Source organism: Excalfactoria chinensis, chromosome 15 (genome assembly GCF_039878825.1).
Source record: "Excalfactoria chinensis isolate bCotChi1 chromosome 15, bCotChi1.hap2, whole genome shotgun sequence".
In the NCBI taxonomy this organism is placed as follows: domain Eukaryota; kingdom Metazoa; phylum Chordata; class Aves; order Galliformes; family Phasianidae; genus Excalfactoria; species Excalfactoria chinensis.
Window position 1 is genome coordinate 5180988 of NC_092839.1, and position 22074 is coordinate 5203061.

The following is a 22074-nucleotide window of genomic DNA, read 5'->3' on the forward strand; positions in this document are numbered from 1 at the left end:
CAGCTCGAATCAAGAACCAAAGCTCCTGGGAAATGCTGCAGCTTTCCAAGACAGAAAGATCTCTTTTGAGTTGGAGGCATTGCCACGCGTATTGCTCCAGCCACACTTGGCATACATCCCCAAGCCTACAGATGCAGCGTTACTCGCAGGGATCACCAGAATGCTCTGAAAAGCAGCCAGAGGAGTGCTGACTGAAATGAGTGCCTTGTAAGAGGAATAAGCTTTGTTTCCATGTGAATTTTATACCAATACAACACAAAAGGACAAGCACAAACCACCTGCGCGTCCTGCTGCACGTGGGCATGCTTTGAAATGAGACTGGAAGTTTGCTGAACACATTTAGCAATGTGAAGCAGTTACTCCTCCCATATGGTTTTATTGAAGATCTCAGTTTTCAAAGCATGAGTAGCAGTGAGGCCCGTTATTCTTTCCAACATGCAAAAGGCACACACAAAAAAAGAAGTCACAAACGTGATTGTGTGCAAAGTGTCTCTAAGAAAACACACGGCGAGGAAACAACAGAAAGGAGCCCCCAGCGGAAGAGAAAGCCAAAGGGTCTGCTGCAAAGTGCTGACAGTCCTGGAAATGGTGGTCCGTTGTCAGAGTCCAGGTGTGCTCAGGCGGCGAAAGAAGCCTCGTGAAACCATGAAAGGAAACTCAAGATGGAGGCAGAAGGCTAAAACAAGGATCCCCTTCGTGTGCCAAGGCGCAGGGTGGGAGTCAAAACCATTTGTCTTCGGGAGAAAAACGTGGCAGTTAAAGACAGGCATCGGATTCTTTTGTAAATAAAGCCCACCAAAACCAGACGTAGGAAGTGGATGTGGGCTAAGAGCAGCTCCGTGAAAAACATTCTTTTTGATGAAAATAATTAAAAAGGGCAATTGAAGAGTGCAAATCCACCTTGACCATGACCAGCTACTGCACGCAGCCCCAAGAAAAGCCTTCAAGCACAACACTGGATTCTAGAAGAAGAAAGTCCCCACTACTTGTATGTGTGAAAGGTGAACGTTCTGGAAACAAACAGTGCTGAGTATCCAAGTCCCACTGTTAACCTGGGTGTAGGGAGCTCCTCGAGGTGCACATCTCCCCCCGGAGCTGCCCTGGCAGCGCTTCCCAGTGGGTGTGGGGAGCCAGGCCAGCCCCCGAGCCTCCCGCTGGAGTGGAATACTTAAACCTAACAAAGGCATTTAAAGAAGTTGATGCATTTTGTTGTTGTTATTTCCTTGCAGTATACTTTTCTACTTCTAGACTATGGAATGTTACATTAAACAATATTATTATTCATACTTTGCCTCAAATTTCATTACAGTTACTGAGGCTTCGTCATAATTTCACACAGCACAGAGACACCAAACTAAACACCAAGCTGCCAGCATTAGATGTATTTTTTCTTTAAGTACCAGTAAGCAAAATATCCCATTCCCCCCAGAGATCCCATCAGGAAGGAGGCTCCGAAGAAGGAGGGAGGTTTCCGCTTGACCAGCCTGAAGGCATTGGGTACCACTGCAGAGAGCAGTGTGGTGTGTATGTCTCCCAAGACTTTCCTGAAGGCAAAGCGTTTTTGTATCCTGTCGAAGAAGGACTGTAGGTTAGGTCTGCTGCCATCTTCCCAGTATTTCTTAGAGAGTCCTAGAAACTTGAGGCGATGCAGGGTAGCTCCTAACAAGATATCAGCCAAGGTAAAGACGCATCCGCAGAGCCAAAGTTCACACTTCTGCCCTGGAGAAACAAGTGACAGAAGAGGAAGGATGAGAATAGATCCTCAGGTGGATGCTTAAAGGCTTGCTCAAAAGCTCCACGAAGGCAATAGGTTTTGGATTAGACTACAAATCCTTTTCTGAGCACTGTGATGTCCCAGAAGACCAGACCTTATCTGTCAGGAGGCCACGTGGTGCCACAAAGCTGGGAACACGCAATGGGCATTTATAACCCGCATGAAGATACAAATCAATATCTGCAAACTGGCTGCGTTGTGGTTCAGTGACGCTTTTGCTGCATTAATGCTCAGAGAGAACAACAGCATTTGTCCTTGGCTGCTGCAGGGCAGTGCGAGCTGTTTGAGAGGTGGCATGGTAACATGTCCTATTTTAGGGATGTGACAAGTCCTTGGGAACCAAAACATTTGCAGGCCCAGCCTGGCTGCTCTCCCTGCGTGCTGTGAGGGTGGTCCTGACTCTATCCCATCTCTAGCACTGGGACACCAAATTGTTTCAGTGACAACAGCTGCGTTTTGGGTGCAGACAGAGCCCATTATGAATGCTGGGCATGAGAGAAGGTACCATAGCCCCCTTGGTAGTGGTGACCCTGGAAATAACCTCACCAAGGATATGTCCTGGAAAGCATGCTGGAAGAAGATGGCTCAGGTCAAGGTAGGGGTAAATGCCCTCCCAATGCCCTTTCGATGTTAACAAGCAGGAAACAAAGAGAGGTACAGGAAAGGAAAAAGGGGCACAAAACCTGAATGCCCGCTGCATGGGGCTGTGCCCTGCATTGCCCTGCTTGTTGCATTTTGCAGGCAAGCAGTGGAGCTGGGATGCTGCTCAGCACATGCCCAGCAAATCTCAGAAGTAAAGCACGGTAAGTGGTAAGAAATCCAGTTCCTGCTCTCTCCAGGCTGCAGAGAAACATTATCCTTCCTTGCTGGATCTAAATGAAAAGGAGACCCTCAAAATGCTGAGATGAGCTGGGATCTGCCAGGGGATGGCGAGAGGCAGCCCTGTGCTCAGGCACAACTGAAGCTGAGCTGCCTGTAGGGCCAAGCCAAGGGTGTTATTGGTAATTAGCAGGCCTCGTTGGTACCAGCCTGGCAGCCCGCCTAATCCTGGCAGAGGCACAGCCCGAGTGGACAGATTGCCTGGGCCTAATTAGTCAATACATATTTTCAGCAGCTAATACATTGCGGGGGTACTGCTGGAGCCTGCTGGGGCTGCATGGCCTTGGGGCTGGCAGGTGCAGGACCTGGAAGTGGGGGGCATCGCACCTGGCTGGGGGCCCTGGGTGCTTCCTGAGGACTGAAGCAGCTCCGCAAGAGCATCCGGGCACCAGAGGGCACCTCATGAGCTGAATCCCCCCAGCTCTCAGGTCAGTTAGTAACGGTGTCTGCTGGATGCAATTAGGCCGCTGCGTGGTGCCTCTTTGAGGCCTCAGGGTACGCCACAGCCCTGTGCTGTGCTCGTGGGCCCCATGACGCACAGACCCCCACATGGGGCCAGCTGTGGGGCTGCCCCTCATTAACACCTCTGGGCTGTGCTCCATCCCTGGCACCTCCAGCTGTCCTGGGGTTAGGGGCCCTGCTCCAGACAGACGCTGAGGTGATGGTGGGACAAGCGATGCGCGGCCGTGCCTGCGCTGCCAGGGCTGTGGGCTGCTCTCAGCGGGTGCTCGGCGGTGTTTGTTTGAGGTCAGGGCAGGACACAGCCTCTGCAGCCCTCCTGCTGCTGACTGACGCACGACCTGCACAGCTGCCACCTCGCTGGGCCCCCTCAATGCCACCAGGCTTCCCACTGTGTGCCACGGCCCAGTGCTGTGAGCTGGGTGCCGCCCAGCACCTACCTTGGTACTCCAGCTTCCTCTTCTCCAGCTCAGCCTCAATCTGGTCCAACACCATTCCCAGCTCCCCCAGTATTTTCTTCAAGTAGTTCACGTTGTCGTGCTCCAGGATCTTGGCCTGGTGGAGAGCAGTGTGGTGAGACGGACAGACGGACAGATGGCTGTGCATCCCCACAGCCATGCCCCACCACCAAAGAGCACCATGCGGCTCTGGCCGACTCACCATTAGCTTCTTCTGCTTGGAGAGGTACGGCTCTGTCAGCGGCGGCTCCTCCTCGTGGTCCAGCTTCATCAGTTCCGTGCCAGCATTAGCCAAATGCCCTGGGGAGAAATGGACAGAGGGGCTGCGGGATCTGTACTCCCACTGGGAGCTGCTGTGTGAGGGCAGGGATGAGCTGAGGGCAGACAGGAGCTGAGCCCACAGGAGTGTTCCCTGGTAAGCTGCAGCCTTGCCATCTTTTACAGCAGGAAAACGGTTCGTTTGGTGAGCTCAGCAGGCTGGAAGTGCAGCTTTGGAGTTCTCCCATCCCACAGGTTAGCCTGGGAAGCAGCCGAACTCCCTTCAGAGAGCTTAATTAAGAGGGATTTGCAGGCACAATCCTGCTGTTTTGTTTGAAAATGAGACTTTTTGATGCATTAAACAGCTTTGAAGTGCTGCTCCTCTGTGTTAAAAAGGATAAAAGAACAGACTGTGTGGCTCAGCTTCCTCTGGAGCCGCTTTCCCCATCTCTGTTGGGAGAAGCAGAGGTCTGAGGTGATGCTGAGGTTCAGGGTGTGCAGCAGAGATTAGGCTTTGGTTTATTGCAACAGCTGCTAATTGCTGAACGCCAGCAGATGTGTTCACACAAGTCCAGAACGACAGAGACCGCCTGCTGCAAGAGCTCCTTGCACAGGGCAGCCCCTTTCCCTCTGCAGTGCACAGATGGAGGGATTCAGTAGGAAAAGACATGAGGGAGAGGAAAAGGTAATCGGCCCCCATGGATGGGAGTCTTCCAGCACTTCTGCTCTGCCCATTGTCAGCCTTGAGGGTTTGCTTCTGACTGCCCAGAGCTGCCAAGCTGTTCTTTCCCTGTCCTGCACCTCTTACTCTGATTTTTTTATATTACAGCATCAGCAAGATGCAGAGCTGGTCTGCAAATCAGCACCTGCCTTCCCCTGCTTGGTGGCACAGCCAGGGGGAGTCACATCCATGTGTGGGGTGCAGCCCCACTGGCAGCGCACTGGTCAGCCCCATGGAAGGGGTCTGGAAGGGAACCCACAGCACAGGAGCCTGAAGGCCAAGGATGCAGGATGGCCATGGGCATCCTGTGTCTGAGTCAGGGTCCTGTCCTGTCCTGTGTCAGTTTAACCCCACAGATCCCAGATGCAGGCTCTGGCTGCATGCAGAGGCACTGGGGAGCCAAGCTGGCTGCTTTAATGTTATGTTTGCAGCCTTGGATATCAGAGCCATGCTGTCTCCATGTACATCCCTACTCCGATGAAGGGGGTCCCTGGGCTCAGCTGCTCTCACCCACCTGCCCAGGTACAGCTTTTGGGGCTGCGGAGCAGGAGCAGAGCTGGACAGGATGGTGGCTGTGCCTGGACAGGGAGTGGAGCAGTGGCCATGCCAGCAGGTTTGGGTTTGTATTGGGTGCATTTGCTGCCTTTGTAAATCATACCTGTGCTGCCAGCATTACCCTGCAGGGAAATTCAGCACTTCATTGCCTTGGCCCCATCGGGGCATCAGAAGGTTGGGATGGGCCTCCTGCAAGGGAGCTAATGGAGGGAGGAGAGCAGGGTAAATGGGACACAAAATACAGAGTAACACTTTAGGGCCGGGATAAATTGCCTGAAGCTGGGCAAACCTCCTCCTGCCAGGCACCATCTGTCTCCATCCTTGTTCCTTCCAACCAGAGCTTGGCTCTGCCAGAGTGGGTGTGGGAGACCTCAGGGTGCAGCCAGCAGCCACAAAATAGCAAAACTCCCTGTTTTCCACCAGAAACCTGCAGTGGCTGTTGGGGTTCTCTGCTCCTACAAGTACTCTGAGCCTCCCAACCTCCTGTCCTTGGCTGATAACTCACAGGGGAGCTGCCTGCAGACGGAGCCTACCAGACAGGCGGTGCAGGCAGAAGTCCTGCCGGCTCCCTGCCCCGGAGGTGACTTACTGCGGATCTCAGCGGTCGCGTACTTTGGGATCATGGAGTCGGTGGTGAGCTCAGGGTGCAGGATGCAGCCGTGCGTGTAGGCATCCATGGGCAGCGAGTCCAGCAGCTCCCTGTATTGCAGCACCCGCGAGTGCAGCAGGGTCCCGGGCTCAGGGATCAGCTGGGGGACGTTCTCTGAAAAGGGCAAATAGGAAAAGTGTTAGAGGTGCTGGAACTTGGACAGGTGCTCATGGGGCCATAGCAGAGGCTGTTCGATGTGGGTAACAAGGGAGTGGATGGCAAAACAAGGAGCTGAGTGTATCTTCCCTCAGTGCCAGGACTGCCCTCTCCCCAGGGCTCTGCACCTCCTCGCTTAGTTGGGTTTTATTCACCTCGGCAGGGTGGCAGTTTGTATCTTTTTTATTACGTTTACAGCTCAAAATACACAACGGATGACACCAGGAGGGAAACATTGCTCTTGTCTCCCCCAAGAACATCAGGAGCATTTCTTTATGGGATCGTAAATGTTTATGACTTTTGTGGATAGTTAATAGAGAGTGAGTGAATTTACTGCTGGGACTCTGAGCTGTCTGCAGCACAGAGCTCTCCATGAGCCAGCAGCTGGGGCTAGCAAAGGGAACAGCAGCAAATGGACTTTTGCAGATGCGGTCAATGCTGCTGTTTAATTAAGGAGCTGAAACGATGGCTGTGGCCCCACTGCAAGACTGGCCCAGCAGAGTCATCCTTTGCTGTTGACTGACCTTGGTGTCACCAGCAGACAAAATCAGTGCTTCCAGTCCTGGGAGCAAAGCTGTGTGAGCACACTTCCTTATACAAGCATTTCCAAGCTCTGTGCATTGCTGCAAGGTGGGTGCTACCTCCTTGGATCAATGCAGGGACAGCCTAAGGATGCTCTTCCCACTTAACACAGGTGGGTGAAGGCTCTAGAAAAGAACAGGTCGGTGCAGAAGGGAGCGATGCTCTGGGCCATCCTTCCTCTTTCCAGGTCTTCCCACATGGCACTTTTCAGCTGGAAGGTGAGGACGTGCACCTGGCAGCAAAACCTCAAGGGCAGGAGTTTTTGCAGAGCAGCAGGGAAGGAGCACCGTGTTCTGCTGTGGCAACAAAACGCAAGTGACAGCGGAAAGATTTTGTTGCCAACTCCTGAAGAGAAATACTTGCAATGTTTTGGAGGGCAAGGGAAGATGCAGGAGAAATCGAGCCAGTATCTCTGCTGGCTTCCAGCCACCAGTGCAGGGGACACAACTGTTTGTTCCCCACAAAACAGAGTGCAGTATTTCCTGGTAGAGCCATAAATCTACTCCATGCTCAGAGCTGCACATCAGAGCTGTGGTCCCTGCCACCACGTCAGCCCACATCCCCTGCTGGGGACAGCGTGCTGCCAACATATGCTGGGTCACCTGCTCTCTGTAGAGACTGGGTTACAGCATGGAACAGTGTGAGGACTGTGGATGCAGTGTGCCCCAAGGATGCGAGGCTGCCCCATCCCTGAGGCCAGTGCTGTGAGGGCTCCTTCATGGGGCTCTGCTGTCTGTCTGTCTGTCTGCCATGCCAGTGGCAAGGAAGTGCCGTGCCTCTGCTGAGCACGATGGCGGCCGGGCCGGGCAAGGACAACAGCTGAGCTGGCGTGTTGCCTGTGCATGGGGAGCTATTTTGAGATGCTTTTGATGTCTCCGCTGCAAGGGTGATGGATGCTGGGGCGAGCATCGTGATGCCGCAGCCAAAGCTGCATGCTGGGCATTGAAGTCTCCCTAGCAGAGCATCCCAGCATGGCAGCACGCAGATTTGGGAAAACACGGACTAAGGGGCTGGAGATGCTACTTGCAAAAGTGGCTGTGTGAGGAGCAGCCTTGGAGCTCAGCATCCCAACTGCAGCCCTGCTCCAGGAGGACACAGGAGTTCCCCCTTTGCTGTCCCTTCCTCTGGTTCTCTGTCACGTTGTCCCTGTTGTGCAGGCCCTGGTGAGATGGCTCCACATACCGTGGGCTTCCACAGCCACGGAGATGGAAGGAATGGGTCAATTTGGGAGCATAGCCTCAAAGACAGAAGGACAAACCCAGCTGCGGCTCTCCCAGATCCCCCTTGTAGCATTTCCAAGGGATGTCTGAGGATTTCTGCTGGAAATCCTTCATTTTGACAGGAAAACATGAAAATTTGAGGGGAGCGAGTCAAAACTTTCTGGGGAGAAACGGGTGCATTTGGCCAACAACACTGAATCAGCCCTACGCTTCTGCTGAGATGAAGCCTGACACGCAGTTCTGCCCCCCGTTACCTCCCGTGAAGTTCCTCTCCATGTAGTCGATGATCTGGTTGTAGTCACTGATGATGTTCTCCCGGTGGATGATGACAGGCACCTCCTCGCCCAGGTTGAGCCGCATGAACCAGGGCTCCTTGTGCTCCAGCAGCGGCATGCTGACATCCCGCTCCTCGCAGGGCAGCCCCTTCTCAGCGATGACCAACCGCACCTGCAGCAGAGCACAGAGGGACAGCTCAGCCCTATAGCTGTGTTCCAGGGAGCCTTGGCAGCAAGGAGAGTTCTGTGGGGTATTTTGTCCCCCTTGTCCCTGCTGGAGCCATGCGTTGCCCTTTTGTCCCCATGCATTTCCACATACAGCAGCCACCCAGGGACATCGCACAGCCCTCTGTGCTCCTTGGTGCCCCAGTGCCTGGTTTCCTCCCACTCTCTGCCCTTCTCCTGTTCTGCGTAGACCCATCCTTGACAGTTGGACTTGATGATCTAAGAGGTCTTTTCCAACCTCAGTGATTCTATGAAGCTCTGAGCTGGCACCAGCCCATTGTGCAGGTGGGAAGGCTGGCTCCAGCCCTGGACACCTTGGGGCATCACATGCAGCCCAGCATCCTCCTCTTGATGCTCTTCTCTGTGCTTGTTGTGAATGTGCACTCAGGAATCCCACTTCAGGCTTCTGGGTTATTACAATAACCCAGCCATTGTGAACCAAGAGTGCCAAACAGGCCAAAATATCCTCGGGGGGAGACTGGACTGCTGTGTCTTACAGGACTGCTGGATGAAGGAAAATTGCCTGTTTTCCTCCAGCTGATGGCAGCTAAAAATGCACCTTAACACAAATACGAGCATTTCTATGAGCACTTCAAAGTTCCGGGGGAATCAGTCATTAAGTTTTTAATGGGGTACCAATTATTTTCTTTTCTTTTAAAGTCAAACAAGGAAAATCCAGGTTCCCTCCATGGAGATTGTACCTTGGAGGGGTGGGAGCAGAGCCCAACAAGGGGCTGCCACATCTCCCCCCGGCCCCCAACCCCTTTCACTATCAGTACCTTGGAGTGGGGTGGCAGGGGCTGAGGGCTCCCAGGATGCCCCAAGGAGGAGCCCTGGGGGTGTCAGCAGCACAAGAATGAAATCATCCCCATGGCAGCCCTGGCAGCATAGGCAAATGGGATCGGTGTGGTGGCCCTGCTGCATCGGGCGCCTGCAGGTCCTTTGTGTGCAGAGAATAGACAGGGACATCCCTGCTTGCTGTGGGGCACCAGGGACCTCATGTTGGGATGGCTTTGTGCTCCCCAGGGCCTCTCGGCCGCTCACTGCCCACCTGACATTGATGGCACAGGGATGGCAGAGGGCCCGGCAGAAGGTCGGCTTTATGGCAATGCTGCCATGCTGCAAAATGAGCATTGGGGATCGCCTGGAAAATGTGATTTGGGGACTGCCTGGCTCCCGTGCCTTGCTCAGATCTGGAGCACCTCTGGAGTAGGATTTCCAGGGCCCTGCTGCAATGCTGGTGCAAATTGCTCCCGGCACAGGGCTGTGTCCTGGGGTCCCCACAGCTGCAGGGTGGTCTCCGGCTCAGCCTTTGTCTGCGCTTTGCCTGCCTTTGGCTGTGAGCGAGCACAAAGCAGAGGCGTCTCCCGCTGCAAACCCCGGGCTGAAAGCAAAAGCAGGGTTTGGCTGAGCTCCCCCCTTCCCCCCCCCCGGGGGAGATGCTGATAAAACACAGAAATGAGGGTACAAAAGGGCCAGCCGGGTGCGTGCTGCTCCCCTCGCCCACCCTGGGAAACTGCTGCTTGCGGAGCCGTCCTCCCGAGCCGAGGGTACGCCCTGCCCGGAGAGGTGATTCCTCCCGAGCAGCCGGCCGAGCCATTACCTTTTGGGAGCTGAAGGATTGGGTCCAGTGGTATAAAACCAGCCTGTCCTGGGATCTGAGAGCGGGGTCCGTCGGATCCTGATTTTCTTCCCCCTCCTTGGATTTCCCCGCGTCGTTCTCCAGCGCCGAGATGGGCCACCAGCTGCAGTTGGTGGGAGTAACGTTATTGGGAGTCGCCATGACAGCCTGCGAGCGGAGGGGGACGATGGAGGAGCCGCGCTAGCCCAGCATCACATGGGCTCGGCGAGCAGCATCACTCCCGGGGCAGCTCCATCTCACTGTGCTGGGGCTGGGCAGCGGGCGCGGGGCTGGGAAGGGGGAGCGCGGCCCCACGGCTCCTGGCGGGGCTCCCTGGGGAGCGGGCATGCTCGTGGCATCGCTTCCATGGGAGGGTGGTGCTCCCACTGCCTGCCCAGCAATCCAGGGCAGCCCTGGCCTGAATTATTTTGCTGCAGGCATTCAGGTTTTGTGCTGCTTTTGATGTGGTGGATAGGTAATGAAGAGCTGCATCAATAGATGCTGGCTTTAAAGCATCCAGAGGGTGTCTTTCTGCCTTAGAACGATGCACAGGAAAAGCAGCTTTGGTTCCTCAGGGACATGCAATGCAATCTGGGGGGAGGGCAGGTTGGTTCCTGCCTGATGGGTGCTGTGCACCAAAGCAGAATTGGACCCGGGTTATTTTCAGAAGGTTGGGTTGTGGGGACACATGTATGTACCCGGGGAGCCACACTGCCTGCAGCTTTGCCATCTGAGCACGGCAGTGTTCCAGCAGAGGTTTGCACACCCCTGCACAGCAGCTGGCACGTCTCTAGCTGCACAGCATGGAAAAAAATGTGTTCAGTGGCCTTGGGGATGCCCATGGGGAAAGGATGATGCTCCAGGGCTGCAAAACCACGCTGGTGGCACTCACTGCTGCTGAGCAGATCGGTGAGTGGACAGAGCTGGCCCCAGCACCACGCAGTGGTTTTTGGGCTCCTTTAGCTGGGAAGGGGCACCTCTACGTTAGGAGATACGAGTAATAACATTGAAGCAGCAACAGTCTCCTCCCGTGGATCCGTGTCCGCAAAGCTCCATCTAGCGTCCATCTGGTGATGGGACCGGTGCCATTTAACATCTTTATAGGCAACACGGACAGTGGGATCCTGTGCGCCCTCATCAGATTTGCAGCTGAGTGATGCAGCAGACACAAGGAGAGGGAACTGCTGGAGCAGGTCCAGAGAGCCATGAAGATGGACATAGGGCTGGAGCACCTCCTCGTAGAGCAGGTGAGATTCCCTTATAGGACAGAGTGAGGGGAGCTGGGCCTCTTCAGCTTGGTGAAGGCTTTGATGAGGCCTTATAGCAGCATTCCTGTACTGAAGGGGGTCTACAGGAAAGATAGGGGGGAACTTGTTCTAAGGGCCGGTAGTGAGAGGATGAGGGGAAATGGCTTTGAACTGGAAGAGTGTAGGTTTAGAACAGCTATCGGGAAGAAATTCTTTATTGTGAGGCTGCTGAGGCACTGGGACAGGTTGTCCCGTGAGGCTGTGGATGCCCCCTCCCTGGAAGCCTTCAAGGCTGGGCTGGATGGGGCTGTGAGCAGCCTGGTCTAGAGGGAGATGTCCCTACGTGCAGCAGGGGGTTGGAAGGAGATCATCTTAGAGGTCCCTTCCGAAACAAACTGAAACCATTCTGTGATTTTATGAAACTATATAAAATCTTTATTAGAAAACTAAACTTTAACATGTAAGAAAACATTTGATGAAACACAACAACAGTAAAAATACAACACAAATGAACTGTTTAAATTAGTGATAATGCTTAGCTTTGTGACTATCTATGGCTTTCAATTACAAATACATCAGCTATAGGAGACATTTTATTAGGAATATACAGAGTTCCAGGTATATAACAGATAACTAATCTAAGTGATTATGTGACAAAGCTGCATACTGATTTTACAAAACTATACAATATATACTATATATGAAACTATATATAATAGATATCTAAACTGATTATGTGACAACGCTGCATACGATTTTACAAAACTATACAATATATACTATATACGAAACTATATATAATAGATAACTAATCTAAGTGGTTATGTGACAAAGCTGCACACTAAGATTTTACAAAACTATATACAATATATACTATATATGAAACTATATATAATGACAACTAATCTAAGTGATTATGTGACAAAGCTGCATACTACGATTTTACAAAACTATATACAATATATAGTATATATGAAACTATATATAACATAACTAAACTAAGTGATTATGTGACAACGCTGCATACTGATTTTACAAAACTATACAATATATACTATATATGAAACTATATATAATGACAACTAATCTAAGTGATTATGTGATGAAGCTGCATATTGATTTTATGAAACTAAACACAATATATACTATATATGAAACTATATATAATAGATAACTAAACTAAGTAATTATGTGACAACGCTGCATACTATGATTTTACAAAACTATATACAATATATACTATATATGAACTATATATAATGACAACTAATCTAAGTGATTATGTGACAACACTGCATATTGATTTTATGAAACTAAACACAATATATACTATATGAAACCATATATAATAGATAACTAATCTAAGTGATTATGGGACAACACTGCATACTGATTTTACAAACTATATACAATATATACTATATACGAAACTATAGATAATGATAACTAAACTAAGTGATTATGTGGTTATCTACGGCTTTCAGTCACGAATACATCATTTCAGCCATAGGAGACATTTTCTTAGGAAGACAAAAGTAGTGTTCCATGTATCCAGTGATGTCTTCCACTGTAACATCATCCACGTAGGTGGGATACTCCTCAGCACAGGATACAGGAGGATCCCACGAGTCTGTTTCGTACAGGGATCTGTTAAGCATGGATAAGGAATGGAAAACTGAGGTTTGGCCTGTGTGTGAGTGCAATGATGGGGGCAGAGTGAGGCTGTTCTCCCGTGACTTCCCCAAAGGCCCTGCAGCGGTGGAAGCTTCCAGAGGTTCAGTTCAGGCTCTTCTGCCATCACTGGCCTCAGAGTGAGATTTTATGTCCTCTGAGCCGTGTTCTGCTGTAGCACAAACACTGGAACTGCTGTGAGTCCCTGATGTGTCTGACTGTGTTTTGTGTTTTGTGCTGCAGTGTATAAACTTGGAAGGATACGGAATAGGAGACCTGGAACATCTGCGCTGTCTGGTCCGTCCTCCTGAAGTCTTCTCACTCCTGCAGGGTTATAACAGGTGAACAGGGTAGGTAAATACGGACTCTGTGCCATTGCTCAGAAAGCCCTGTAGCACAGCTAATGATACAGAATGTGTTTGCTCTTGGTTTGTTTGCTTAGGAAAATGAGACAACTGTTGGTGTACGGTCTCTGACAGGAACAGTGGGAGAGTCTGAAGAAAATGGGGCTCTCCCAAAAAAGAGATACGTGCCAACAGTGCTGCTGTAATGGTACTTCCCCCCAGATCTGTTGTGTTTAAGCAGCTGTACATCCTAAATGCCTGAAAGCGGAATATGTGTGTGGTGCAGCTGGTGGTGTGATTTACCTCTTCCGTGCTTCCTGGCTGCGCACAGACGGCTGCTGGCCTCCACCTACAGCTGTTCTCTTGGGCACTGTCAGATCTGTCCCGATGCCACCAGGCTGAACCGCAATCCATCTGGTAAAGGACAGAGAGCCGCATTACAGCGCTGCCTCAGCACATGGCGTCAGCATCCCGGTTCGGCCCCACGGCTTCATGTGATGGGTGAGAAACGGGAGCTGACAGATGTGTCAGGCTGCTCTGGTACCAACAGCCACGTGCCGCTCCGTGCCGCTCACCGTGTCACATCCACCCGCAGCCTCTTGAAGGCCATCCGCAGGTTCCGCTCCTCCTCATCATCCTGCCACTCCTCCTCCTTGAGCCACCTGTGGGCAACCAAAGGACATGAGAGGGATGTCAGCTCAGCCTCCTGTCGCTTCTGTCTGTCAGCAGATGGGAAAGGTGGATTTGTTGTCCTAACAACGGCACGCGAGCGCCCACCGCCAGCCGCCCCGCTCCGCCCCGCGGCACTCACCGGGCCGAGTCCAGCCGCAGCCCCCTGAACGCCGCCCGCAGGCTCCGCTCGTCGTACCGCCGCTCCCGCTCCGCCGCCGGCTCTACGGACGGACGGTCAGCGCGGCGCCACGCGTTCCCGGCTGCAGCGCACCGAGCGGGGACGGCCGTTCGTGGCGATGGCGCGGCCCGCACACGGGCGTTGCGGGCTCCGGGGCTTTCCGTGCCCTCACCGCCCGAGGCGCGGGGAGGAGCCGCAGGCAGCCAATGGCCGCCGCTCAGCCGGGCCGCGGGCCGGAGGGCGCCGAGCACGGAGGGAAGCGCTGCGAGCGCCCCGCTGGAGGAGTGCGCATGCGTGGGGCCGGGCAGGGCCCGCTTCCGGCCGAGGGCCTGCATCCGGGCGGAGAGAGACGAGCGCTGAGCGCGGAGGGAGCGCGTTGGAGCGGCGAGAGCCGAGCGGTGAGCGCGGCGAGACCGAGAGCCGTGAGCGTTCGTTGGGGGCCGTCCGCGTCCGTCTCGCTGTTGCCAGGCGCTGGGGGTTCGGTCCGGTGCGCGCGGGGATCCGCGAGGGGTCGGGCGGGACGGCGCCGTGCCTCGAGGCGCGGCCTGGTGCTGGGGCCGCTGCGGGGCGGCCGGGCCGGGCCGTGGGGTCGCGGCTGCCGCTGAGGGCCCGGCATGGCGCTGCGCTGCGGCGTTCACTCCGGCTGCGTGCGCTCGGTGTCGTTCCGCGGTACCGCTGTGTGTGTGCTGGAAGGCGGTCCGCAATGCAAACCTTGTGGCGTGCTTTACAACCTGTGGTGCCGTTTGAAACCTCCTCCTGCCGCCGTGTTGGTGGTGAAGGAGAGGGTCCGGCTCTGCGGTGCAGGGCGGGGGGTGCGGGACAGACTGAGCCGCTGCAGTTCAAGGGGCAGCTGGACCGGGAGCTCCGACACAGGGTCTGATTTTGGGGTGTGCAGAGCCCGGAGTTGGACTTGATGATCCTTATGTCTCCCTGCCGTGTTGTTTGCTCTGTGTAACACCCAGTTTCCGTGTTCCAAAATCAGAGGTTACAGATTAATTTCTAGTTGTGTAGATTTCGGTTTTTAGGCCAAGGAAGAAGCTTTGAGAATTGGGAACCGTGTGCTTTACCTGTGTTTGTGCCCTTACCTATGTGAGTGTCTGGGTAACGCACAGCACGCAGTCAGGCTCTGTCCCTGCCTCTTTTCCCCGTGTTTATTTGCTGTGTGAGTCACAGGACAGTGTTGTTGTGGTACGTCATCCTCCTGCGTGTGTCATAATGGCTGCCTGCAGTAAGGCCTGTCCAGCTGGAATGTGAGCAGAGCAAGCAGCTGGAACGGCAACATGGGGAGCTGCTTCCAACTGGAATGAGACAGTGCAGGAGCGCAGGTTGCCAGCTTATATCTGCTTAAACAACTGAACCATCAAGGTGCTGATTGCTCCTCTTCCCTTACCTCGATGTCTTATTGTCTTTGTTTTAGTAGGAGTATTTTCTAATCTTTCAGAGTCTTGGTGTTCCAGTTGGTGCCCATTACATCTGGTCCTGGCACTGGATGCTGCTGATCAGAACCTGACTGTGTTGTTTGCATCCTCTGTGTCTCTCTTGTACTGGGAAGCCCAGAATAGGGCTCAGTGTGAGCTGGTCCGTGCTGAGCAGAGGGGAAGAATCACCTCCCTCAATCTGCTGCCCATGGGCTAAATGTAGCCCAGAATATTGTGAGGCTTCTTCACAGAAGGGGCACACTGTGGCCTGGTTTTTCCTTTGATATCCACCAGGACTTTTCTGCCAAGCTGCTTTACAGCTGTGTGCCTGGAGGTGCTCCCCAGGGGCAGGACTTTGCAGCTCCCACAGCTGGGCTGCAGTGAGGTTGCTGTCAGCCCATTTTTTTCCAGCCTGTCAGGGTCTCCCTGGATGGCAACACAACCCTTAGATGTATCTACCCCTCCTACTCATAACATCAGCAACCTGAGGGTATACGCCATCATTTGGATCCATAATAATGATGTTAAGCAGGACTGGACCCACTGTTAACTCCTGGGGTAAGTTACTTGTTACTGGCCTCCAGCCTGACCCCGCACAGCTGTTCACCTCTAACTCCTTGGCTCATCCAGCCCATGCCTCATCAGTTTCTCTGCCAGGGTCTTAACGGGAGGTGGTGCTTAAAAGCCTTGCTGAAGTCAAGAGTTAAAATATCTACTGCTTTCTTCTCGCCTGCCAAGCCAGTTATTTCTTCATAGAAGAAGTCGGTCAAGTACAATTTCCACTTGCAAATTTAAAATAAAGAAATGAAGCAAAAGGCCTGAGATGGTGATCTGCTCACAGCCCGCACAAACCCACACAGTGTGGCAGCCACCAAACTGCCCTTATTTCCTGAAGTACTCAAATCAGTCACTGGGACTGGTGTCCTGTTAGAAGGTAGCTTTGCAGAGACCAGGGTAGCAAATCACCTGTGTGTAAAGAATGTCATGTGTGGCAATGGAGGCTACATTGATGAAGAGGTGTTGTTTTTTTTTTGTTTCAACCATGAAATGAAGCATTAGTCTTTGCTACCGGGATGGTGATGAAAGGTTTTTGGATGGCTTAAGCAAAGTTGGGACTGGCAGGTCAGATCCTTTCACTACTTCAATCTGTTTCTGTTGTGAGTTTACTGCCTCTGATTTACATAACTCAAAATTGTGCATCTACATCTTGTGAACCAAAAAGAAAGGCAGGGAGAACCATAAGATGTGTTGGGTGAGTTGGTTGGATTTGTCACTGTGGGGTTCTGTTGGTTTATTTGGGTTTTTTTAGTATGTAAGATCCTATAAAGACTGAGTGCAGCATGCAGAGCAATCTCTTCTGAGTCCTGCTTTCCTGTTTCTTCTTCCAGCAGTTCAGGGTGCATTAATCAAAACCAGCTGCACTCTAAGAATATTCTGGGAGAGCATGAATGTAATTAAAATGTAGTATAGTTTGTCCAAATCTAAACAGCTTAAATGAAAAGCTAATGTGCTTTAAAAGCAGCCTGTTCTTGTTCCTTTAGTGCTCCATGGTGGCAGTAACTGCAGCAGGTCACAGAGCACATCCAAAAGCTGTGGGTCTAACATGAGGCAATGCATTGCTTCATCCACTTGTAATGGAGGAGGAGGAGAATTTACTAGCTGGGTTCTAGAGATGATAGCAATAAAATGCTTAGCTGAACAGTCTTGTCTTCAGAGCAGTCTGTTTATTTTTGCGTGTTTTTTAGGCATTGCTCTATGTATATGTAATATCAGGCCTCAGTGCTGGAAATAGCGGCTGTAGAAAGCTGCCTGTTTCTAATGAGGTTGTTCCTTCTCACCATTTTGGGAGGTATCCTGGTAGCATCTCTACGACAAATGGAAGAGTCTGTCTAAACTTTAATAGATGTGCAGGATGCTGTTAACACCAGATTTTACTTTAAACTGCTGTTTCACCAATGCAGGTGTACAAGAAGAGACTGTTTGTTCCATTCCAAGCTTGCTCTGAATCGACTTTGGAAAACATCCTACTAGAATGACCTCAGCTGTGTGCTCTCCGTTTGCTATTTTGAGTTTATTTTCATCTATCGTGGTGCTGCTGGGCAACTAATGTTTTTAACGTGGCATTCATTCTCATTTTCTTGTTTCTTTTCTGTTTTTAGCAGTATATGGTAACTGACAGCTTCTGACCATCTTAATGATGAAAACAGAAGCTAAAGATGGAGAGGAGGAAAGCCTGCAGACAGCATTCAAAAAGCTGAGAGTTGATGCAGCTGGGTAAGTAACAGCACGGGGAGGTATAGAGTTAAGCTTACAAATGGACTAAGAGGGGAACACCCTTACTGTTAGATCTGAAAGAGTGAGGCAATCTCAAGAGGTCGGGCGCTGAGAGCCTTCATTCTAGTTAGGTTGAACTAGCTGTAGGAATTGCGATTTGTTAAATCATCGTTAGCTCTCAGCAGGCTTGAAGCAAACCTAATGATAAGCAGCAGTTGACAGCTTGCTTGAGATGAAGTTTGGCAGGATTCTGGCTGTCACAGGTTGTGTCTGTGGGTCTGGAAGTCAACGTGTGAGCACTGCAACACAGGCTGTCTTGAGATGAACTCCTTTTCCCAAAAGGAGAAATACTCTTTCCATGTCAGTGAAGGAGAGCATTAGATGCAGTGCGTGATTCCCACACAAACTCTTTTCACTGATGTCACTTCAAGACTTTCTGTTTATAGCTAAAAATGCTAAATGGGAAAGAATGCTTTTTTTGTCTTGCTTCATAGAAGATCCAGCGTGTGGTACTTAACCCTCACTGTCCCAGGCAGAAGACAAGCAGCATGTGTCTTCTGTTAGCAAAAGTCATTTTTATTAGGAATAAACAGATGGTTTCTATATTTTTTGCTGCTGATGAATGGATATCACTCCATTTGTAGTACTGAATTTCAGTAAGCTGCAGGCTGTAAAGCAGTTACATTGCTGAGTGGAGTGCAGCTGTAAGGCAGAATGTAAATATCAAGCTGGTGGTTGGAGTTCCCTTAGAAGCTAGGTGGCAAGTAGAGAGGCTTCTAATATGATCTTTCATCTAAGTAATTAAGCTCATTAGAAATCTGTCACCACCCCAAGTGCCTTTCATTACTTTAGCATCTCTAGTCCGGAAGCCAGGTCAGACAGACTTTAACACTGGTGGTTTTCACTCCTGACCTTCAATTTACTACCGTGTTCATAGTTTTAAAATAGGAAACAGCAGGTGCTTGAAGAATAGGTTAGTCTTTTTAATACCAGTTAATGCTGTCCTTCAATGGCATGTGGAGACTTGTTTCCATTACTTGGGAAGCCAGTCCTGCTTCAAAAACAACTTAATGTAAGATGAGTTGATCCTTATCAATTCCAGGTCAATATGTGGAGTCACAGCTTGACAGATTTGTTTGTGGTGTTGTCGCAGACCGTCCAAAGCCTCAGCTTGGGGTGGGTTGGTAGCACCAGAGAAAGGAGTAAATTTTCTGTGCTGTCTGACTTGAATAAAAGTTGAACATTTGTCACAGTTCTGTTGCTCAAGTGGGTGAACTTGCAGTAGTATTAAAGAGTTTCAGCTTACATTGTCCTAGACAAAGGCGTAAGTGTTCTTCAGATAAACAATGTCTATTTATGTCCAAAGAACATTTATTTTTAGGAAAGAATGGTGTATTTGTCTCTGGAAAAAGAGGCACATCTCTTCAGTGATGGTTTTTCCCCTCTCCTGGGAAAGTGAGGTTTAGCTGTTCTGTGTGCTTCCGTGCTGAGGTGTGCAGTTTGGATGTGCAATCTTGTTCTGTACGGCATCAACTTTGGTGCAAGTTTGTTATACAGTTTTCTGGCAGAGAACCGCATAAACATTGCCTGAAGATCTGTGGTGCCTTTGTGGGCAGCTCTTTTGAGGCATGTCAGAAGTGATTTGGGTAATATTCTCTGGGGAAGAAGGGTCACATGCATTTCCCTGCTCATTAATGCTAGCTAATCTTTGCTATTAATTGTTCGTTTTTCACAGCTCTACCGCTTCTCTTTCTATTGGTGAAGGGACGAGTCCAAGAGCAGCACTAGTTAGAACAGCAGCAGATGAAACCAAACCTAAGAATGCTTGTACTTCTAAGGAAACCTGGCATGGGTAAGAGAAGTCTGGGATTGTCAGGCTACTTCAAATGTGATTACGTTGAGAATGAATTTTAAATAGCCAGTTCTTCCAGTAATTGGGCCTCTAAGTAAGAGGTTCACATTGGTTTCACTCAAGAGATTGTTTAAAATACCCTGCAGTACTTTTTCTCCCTTGTCGTATGACAAGTGTTCTTACTTACAATTACACCAAGGAGATGTTGTTCTGCTAAACATTGTAGATGTTTTTTAATGTAACTGTGGACTCCTGTTTTTGAGTCAGACAGCCATGAATGCATCTCTGTTATGAGCTGTTCAACCCTGTTGCTGATGTCACTGTGCTGTAGATACTAAATGAAATAATTCTTGGTTGTGTTTGCAGAACTTCACACATCTTTGACTGAAACAAAGCTGGTCTCTTGCCTTGATTTGTAGATTTGTGCTATCTTCTTGTGCTCCATCCTTATCTCGGAGGTTATCTTACATGCTTTACCCATTTTTTTTACCCTAGAAGCACACACTTCAGGGTTCATTTCTCAGATGTTCTTTTATACATTTTACAGGTGCTGGACCAGAACAGTGTCAGATTCCAAGATAGCAGAATACCCTGAGCAAATACTCTGAGCTTAAAGCTCTTGCATGCAGCACTAGATATTTTACTGGATGTTATCCTTAGCCCAACAGTGAGTTGTTTGATGAAACTTCACTCCGTTTTTGTATCTTTCCATGTTAGATCTGTGAAGAAACCTTCCAGAGGAGCTGTGAGAACTCAGCGTCGCAGGCGTTCCAAGTCCCCAATTCTTCATCCTCCAAAATTTATCCACTGCAGCACAAAATCACAACCCACGTGCAACCAACTGGTGCACAAGGGCCAGATTGATGCCCCAGCTGAAGGCAGCGCATTTGGAATATTAGTCCCAAAGGAAGCTTGTGCACACGAACGATGCAGTATTGCCTCAGACGTTGGTCAGAAAAGAGATGGTGTTGGTTCTTCTGGAGCCTCTGTTGCACAGTCCACATCAGTGAACACACAAGAAAACGCTCCCACTGCCATTTCATTAGTATCCGAAGCAAGCCTAAAGACTGCAGAGCTCTCTGACTTCCGATCTGTGTCCAAGCTGAACAAGAATAAGCCATGTGCCTGCGTAGATAAAGCCTGTCAGTGTAAACGATGGCAAGATATGGAGGTGTATAAATTCTCAGGCTTGCAGAACACTTTCACGTTGGCTTCTGATAGAAGAACAGTTGCTGAGGATCACTCCCAGACTTTGCCATCGAGAACTCCATCAAGTTCCCCACGCTCTTGCTCTGAGCAAGCCAGAGCCTTTGTGGATGATGTGACTATCGAAGATCTTTCAGGATACATGGAATACTACTTGTATATTCCAAAGAAAATGTCTCACATGGCAGAAATGATGTACACCTGAAAACAAGGACTGCTAAAAACAGAAGGGCGGGTGGTTTGTACATGTCCTTAGTCACAGTCATGTGAGATGGAACCTGATCACTGCTCACTGTGCTTGCAATAAAATCCTTTCTTCGCACCCTAGCTGATGTTCATTATTTCAGCTGGACAAATGCTGGTTTCAGCGTGATAGTTTAAACTTGGAATAGATAATGAGGTAAATAGAATGAACATGTTTTGAGGGTATCTGTCTGTCTGTGCTTGAGACCCAGCATGGGAATCTCTACTTTGTTTTCAGAATCCTTCTCTCTGTTGGAAGACAAGTCTCTGGGTGTCTCGGTGCTTAGAGCTGGACAACTTGGTGGAATTCAGCTTCTCTGAAATTGCTTTGACCCCAGGTTGCAGTACCTGGGTTTGTATTTCTGGCTGTGTTTCTGCCTCTGGTTTTATTTCATGAAGGATCGTGACCATCTCCTGTCTTCCCTTTGATACAGTTTGTACCCACGGCAAATCCAGGAGGCAGAATCTGCTTTCCATGGGAGAAGGCATTCTTATTTCTTTGTGCCTAAAGAGAGGCTTTACTTCTGGTCGCCTAAGCAGGCATTCTCCTTCACCCCTCTGATACTGAGTTAGTCCCTAGGTTTAAGAGTTTATCTGATCTATGGAGTGTAAACTAGTGGAAAATGTAAAGCAAGTGTACCTCTTTATTGGATGACCATCAGGCCTTGGGGGTTTATCTGCAGCAGCAGAAGTACCTGCTTTCTTTAGGGGGTCGCTTCGCTTTGTTTTTACTCTGTTAAACTCAGAGCTCTGGTCAGTGTGTTTTCAGGAAGGCCCAAACAGTGTTTGTTGGCTTCAGTGCTCTGAACTTACACAGTGCTTCTTCAGCTTTGTACAACCTGCTGCACAACACCAGATGTCACTACCTGGGCATAAAGACCCATGGAGCCAACAGTTGTCGGCTGCAGTTAGGGGAGACTTGAGCTCTGTATTTTCATCCCCCTCCAGCCTTTACTCAACCACTGTCACTTCAGATGCCGTGTCCAAGTCCAAAGTACTGGTGGAGCCTCATGTTCTTCCTGAAATGAACTTCAGATATAACAGCTTGCTGTACTTAATGAGTTAGTGCAGCCTCTGATACGTCAGCGTGGCTATGGCAGAGGAGTGTCCTGTTGGATGCTATTTGGTGAAGGAGAG

General features: G+C 50.4%; 3 protein-coding genes across 5 annotated transcripts; 1 reads left to right on the forward strand and 2 right to left on the reverse strand.

Moving 5' to 3' along the window:
* Positions 1-356: 356 nt before the first annotated feature.
* Positions 357-10382, reverse strand: GDAP1L1 (ganglioside induced differentiation associated protein 1 like 1). Its single transcript, XM_072349982.1, has 6 exons — positions 9815-10382; positions 7966-8158; positions 5694-5867; positions 3773-3870; positions 3553-3667; positions 357-1719 (listed from the first exon to the last, which is right to left on the reverse strand). Exons 1-6 carry the CDS (start codon positions 9992-9994, stop codon positions 1376-1378), a joined length of 1104 nt encoding a protein of 367 aa, XP_072206083.1. The 5' UTR covers positions 9995-10382; the 3' UTR covers positions 357-1375.
* A 1168-nt stretch (positions 10383-11550) lies between these two features.
* Positions 11551-14294, reverse strand: LOC140259041 (uncharacterized). Its single transcript, XM_072349986.1, has 5 exons — positions 13906-14294; positions 13670-13756; positions 13398-13508; positions 13015-13074; positions 11551-12726 (listed from the first exon to the last, which is right to left on the reverse strand). The coding sequence occupies exons 1-5, from the start codon at positions 14277-14279 to the stop codon at positions 12564-12566; spliced, it is 795 nt and encodes a 264-aa protein (XP_072206087.1). The 5' UTR covers positions 14280-14294; the 3' UTR covers positions 11551-12563.
* Positions 14206-21021, forward strand: LOC140259039 (oxidative stress-responsive serine-rich protein 1-like). 3 transcript variants are annotated; one of them, XM_072349983.1, is made up of 4 exons: positions 14206-14342; positions 17522-17636; positions 19372-19488; positions 20206-21021. In XM_072349983.1, exons 2-4 carry the CDS (start codon positions 17557-17559, stop codon positions 20897-20899), a joined length of 891 nt encoding a protein of 296 aa, XP_072206084.1. In that variant the 5' UTR covers positions 14206-14342; positions 17522-17556; the 3' UTR covers positions 20900-21021. The 3 variants fall into 3 exon arrangements, with proteins under 3 accessions (XP_072206084.1, XP_072206085.1, XP_072206086.1); XM_072349984.1 differs by having other exon boundaries at positions 14269-14342; positions 17525-17636; XM_072349985.1 differs by having other exon boundaries at positions 14310-14366; positions 17525-17636.
* Positions 21022-22074: the final 1053 nt, after the last annotated feature.

Coding starts and splice junctions, on each gene's coding strand:
- GDAP1L1 (XM_072349982.1), bottom strand. CDS start 9,994: ATGGCGACTCCCAATAACGTTACTCCCACCAACTGCAGCTGGTGGCCC. Junction 3,871..5,693: donor CGCGACCGCTGAGATCCGCA/GTAAGTCACCTC, acceptor ATTTCTCCCCAG/GGCATTTGGCTAATGCTGGC. Junction 3,668..3,772: donor CCAAGCAGAAGAAGCTAATG/GTGAGTCGGCCA, acceptor GCTCTCCACCAG/GCCAAGATCCTGGAGCACGA.
- LOC140259041 (XM_072349986.1), bottom strand. CDS start 14,279: ATGCAGGCCCTCGGCCGGAAGCGGGCCCTGCCCGGCCCCACGCATGCG. Junction 13,757..13,905: donor CTGCGGCTGGACTCGGCCCG/GTGAGTGCCGCG, acceptor GGTTGCCCACAG/GTGGCTCAAGGAGGAGGAGT. Junction 13,509..13,669: donor CTGCGGGTGGATGTGACACG/GTGAGCGGCACG, acceptor GTCCTTTACCAG/ATGGATTGCGGTTCAGCCTG.
- LOC140259039 (XM_072349983.1), top strand. CDS start 17,557: ATGATGAAAACAGAAGCTAAAGATGGAGAGGAGGAAAGCCTGCAGACA. Junction 17,637..19,371: donor CTGAGAGTTGATGCAGCTGG/GTAAGTAACAGC, acceptor CGTTTTTCACAG/CTCTACCGCTTCTCTTTCTA. Junction 19,489..20,205: donor TCTAAGGAAACCTGGCATGG/GTAAGAGAAGTC, acceptor TTTCCATGTTAG/ATCTGTGAAGAAACCTTCCA.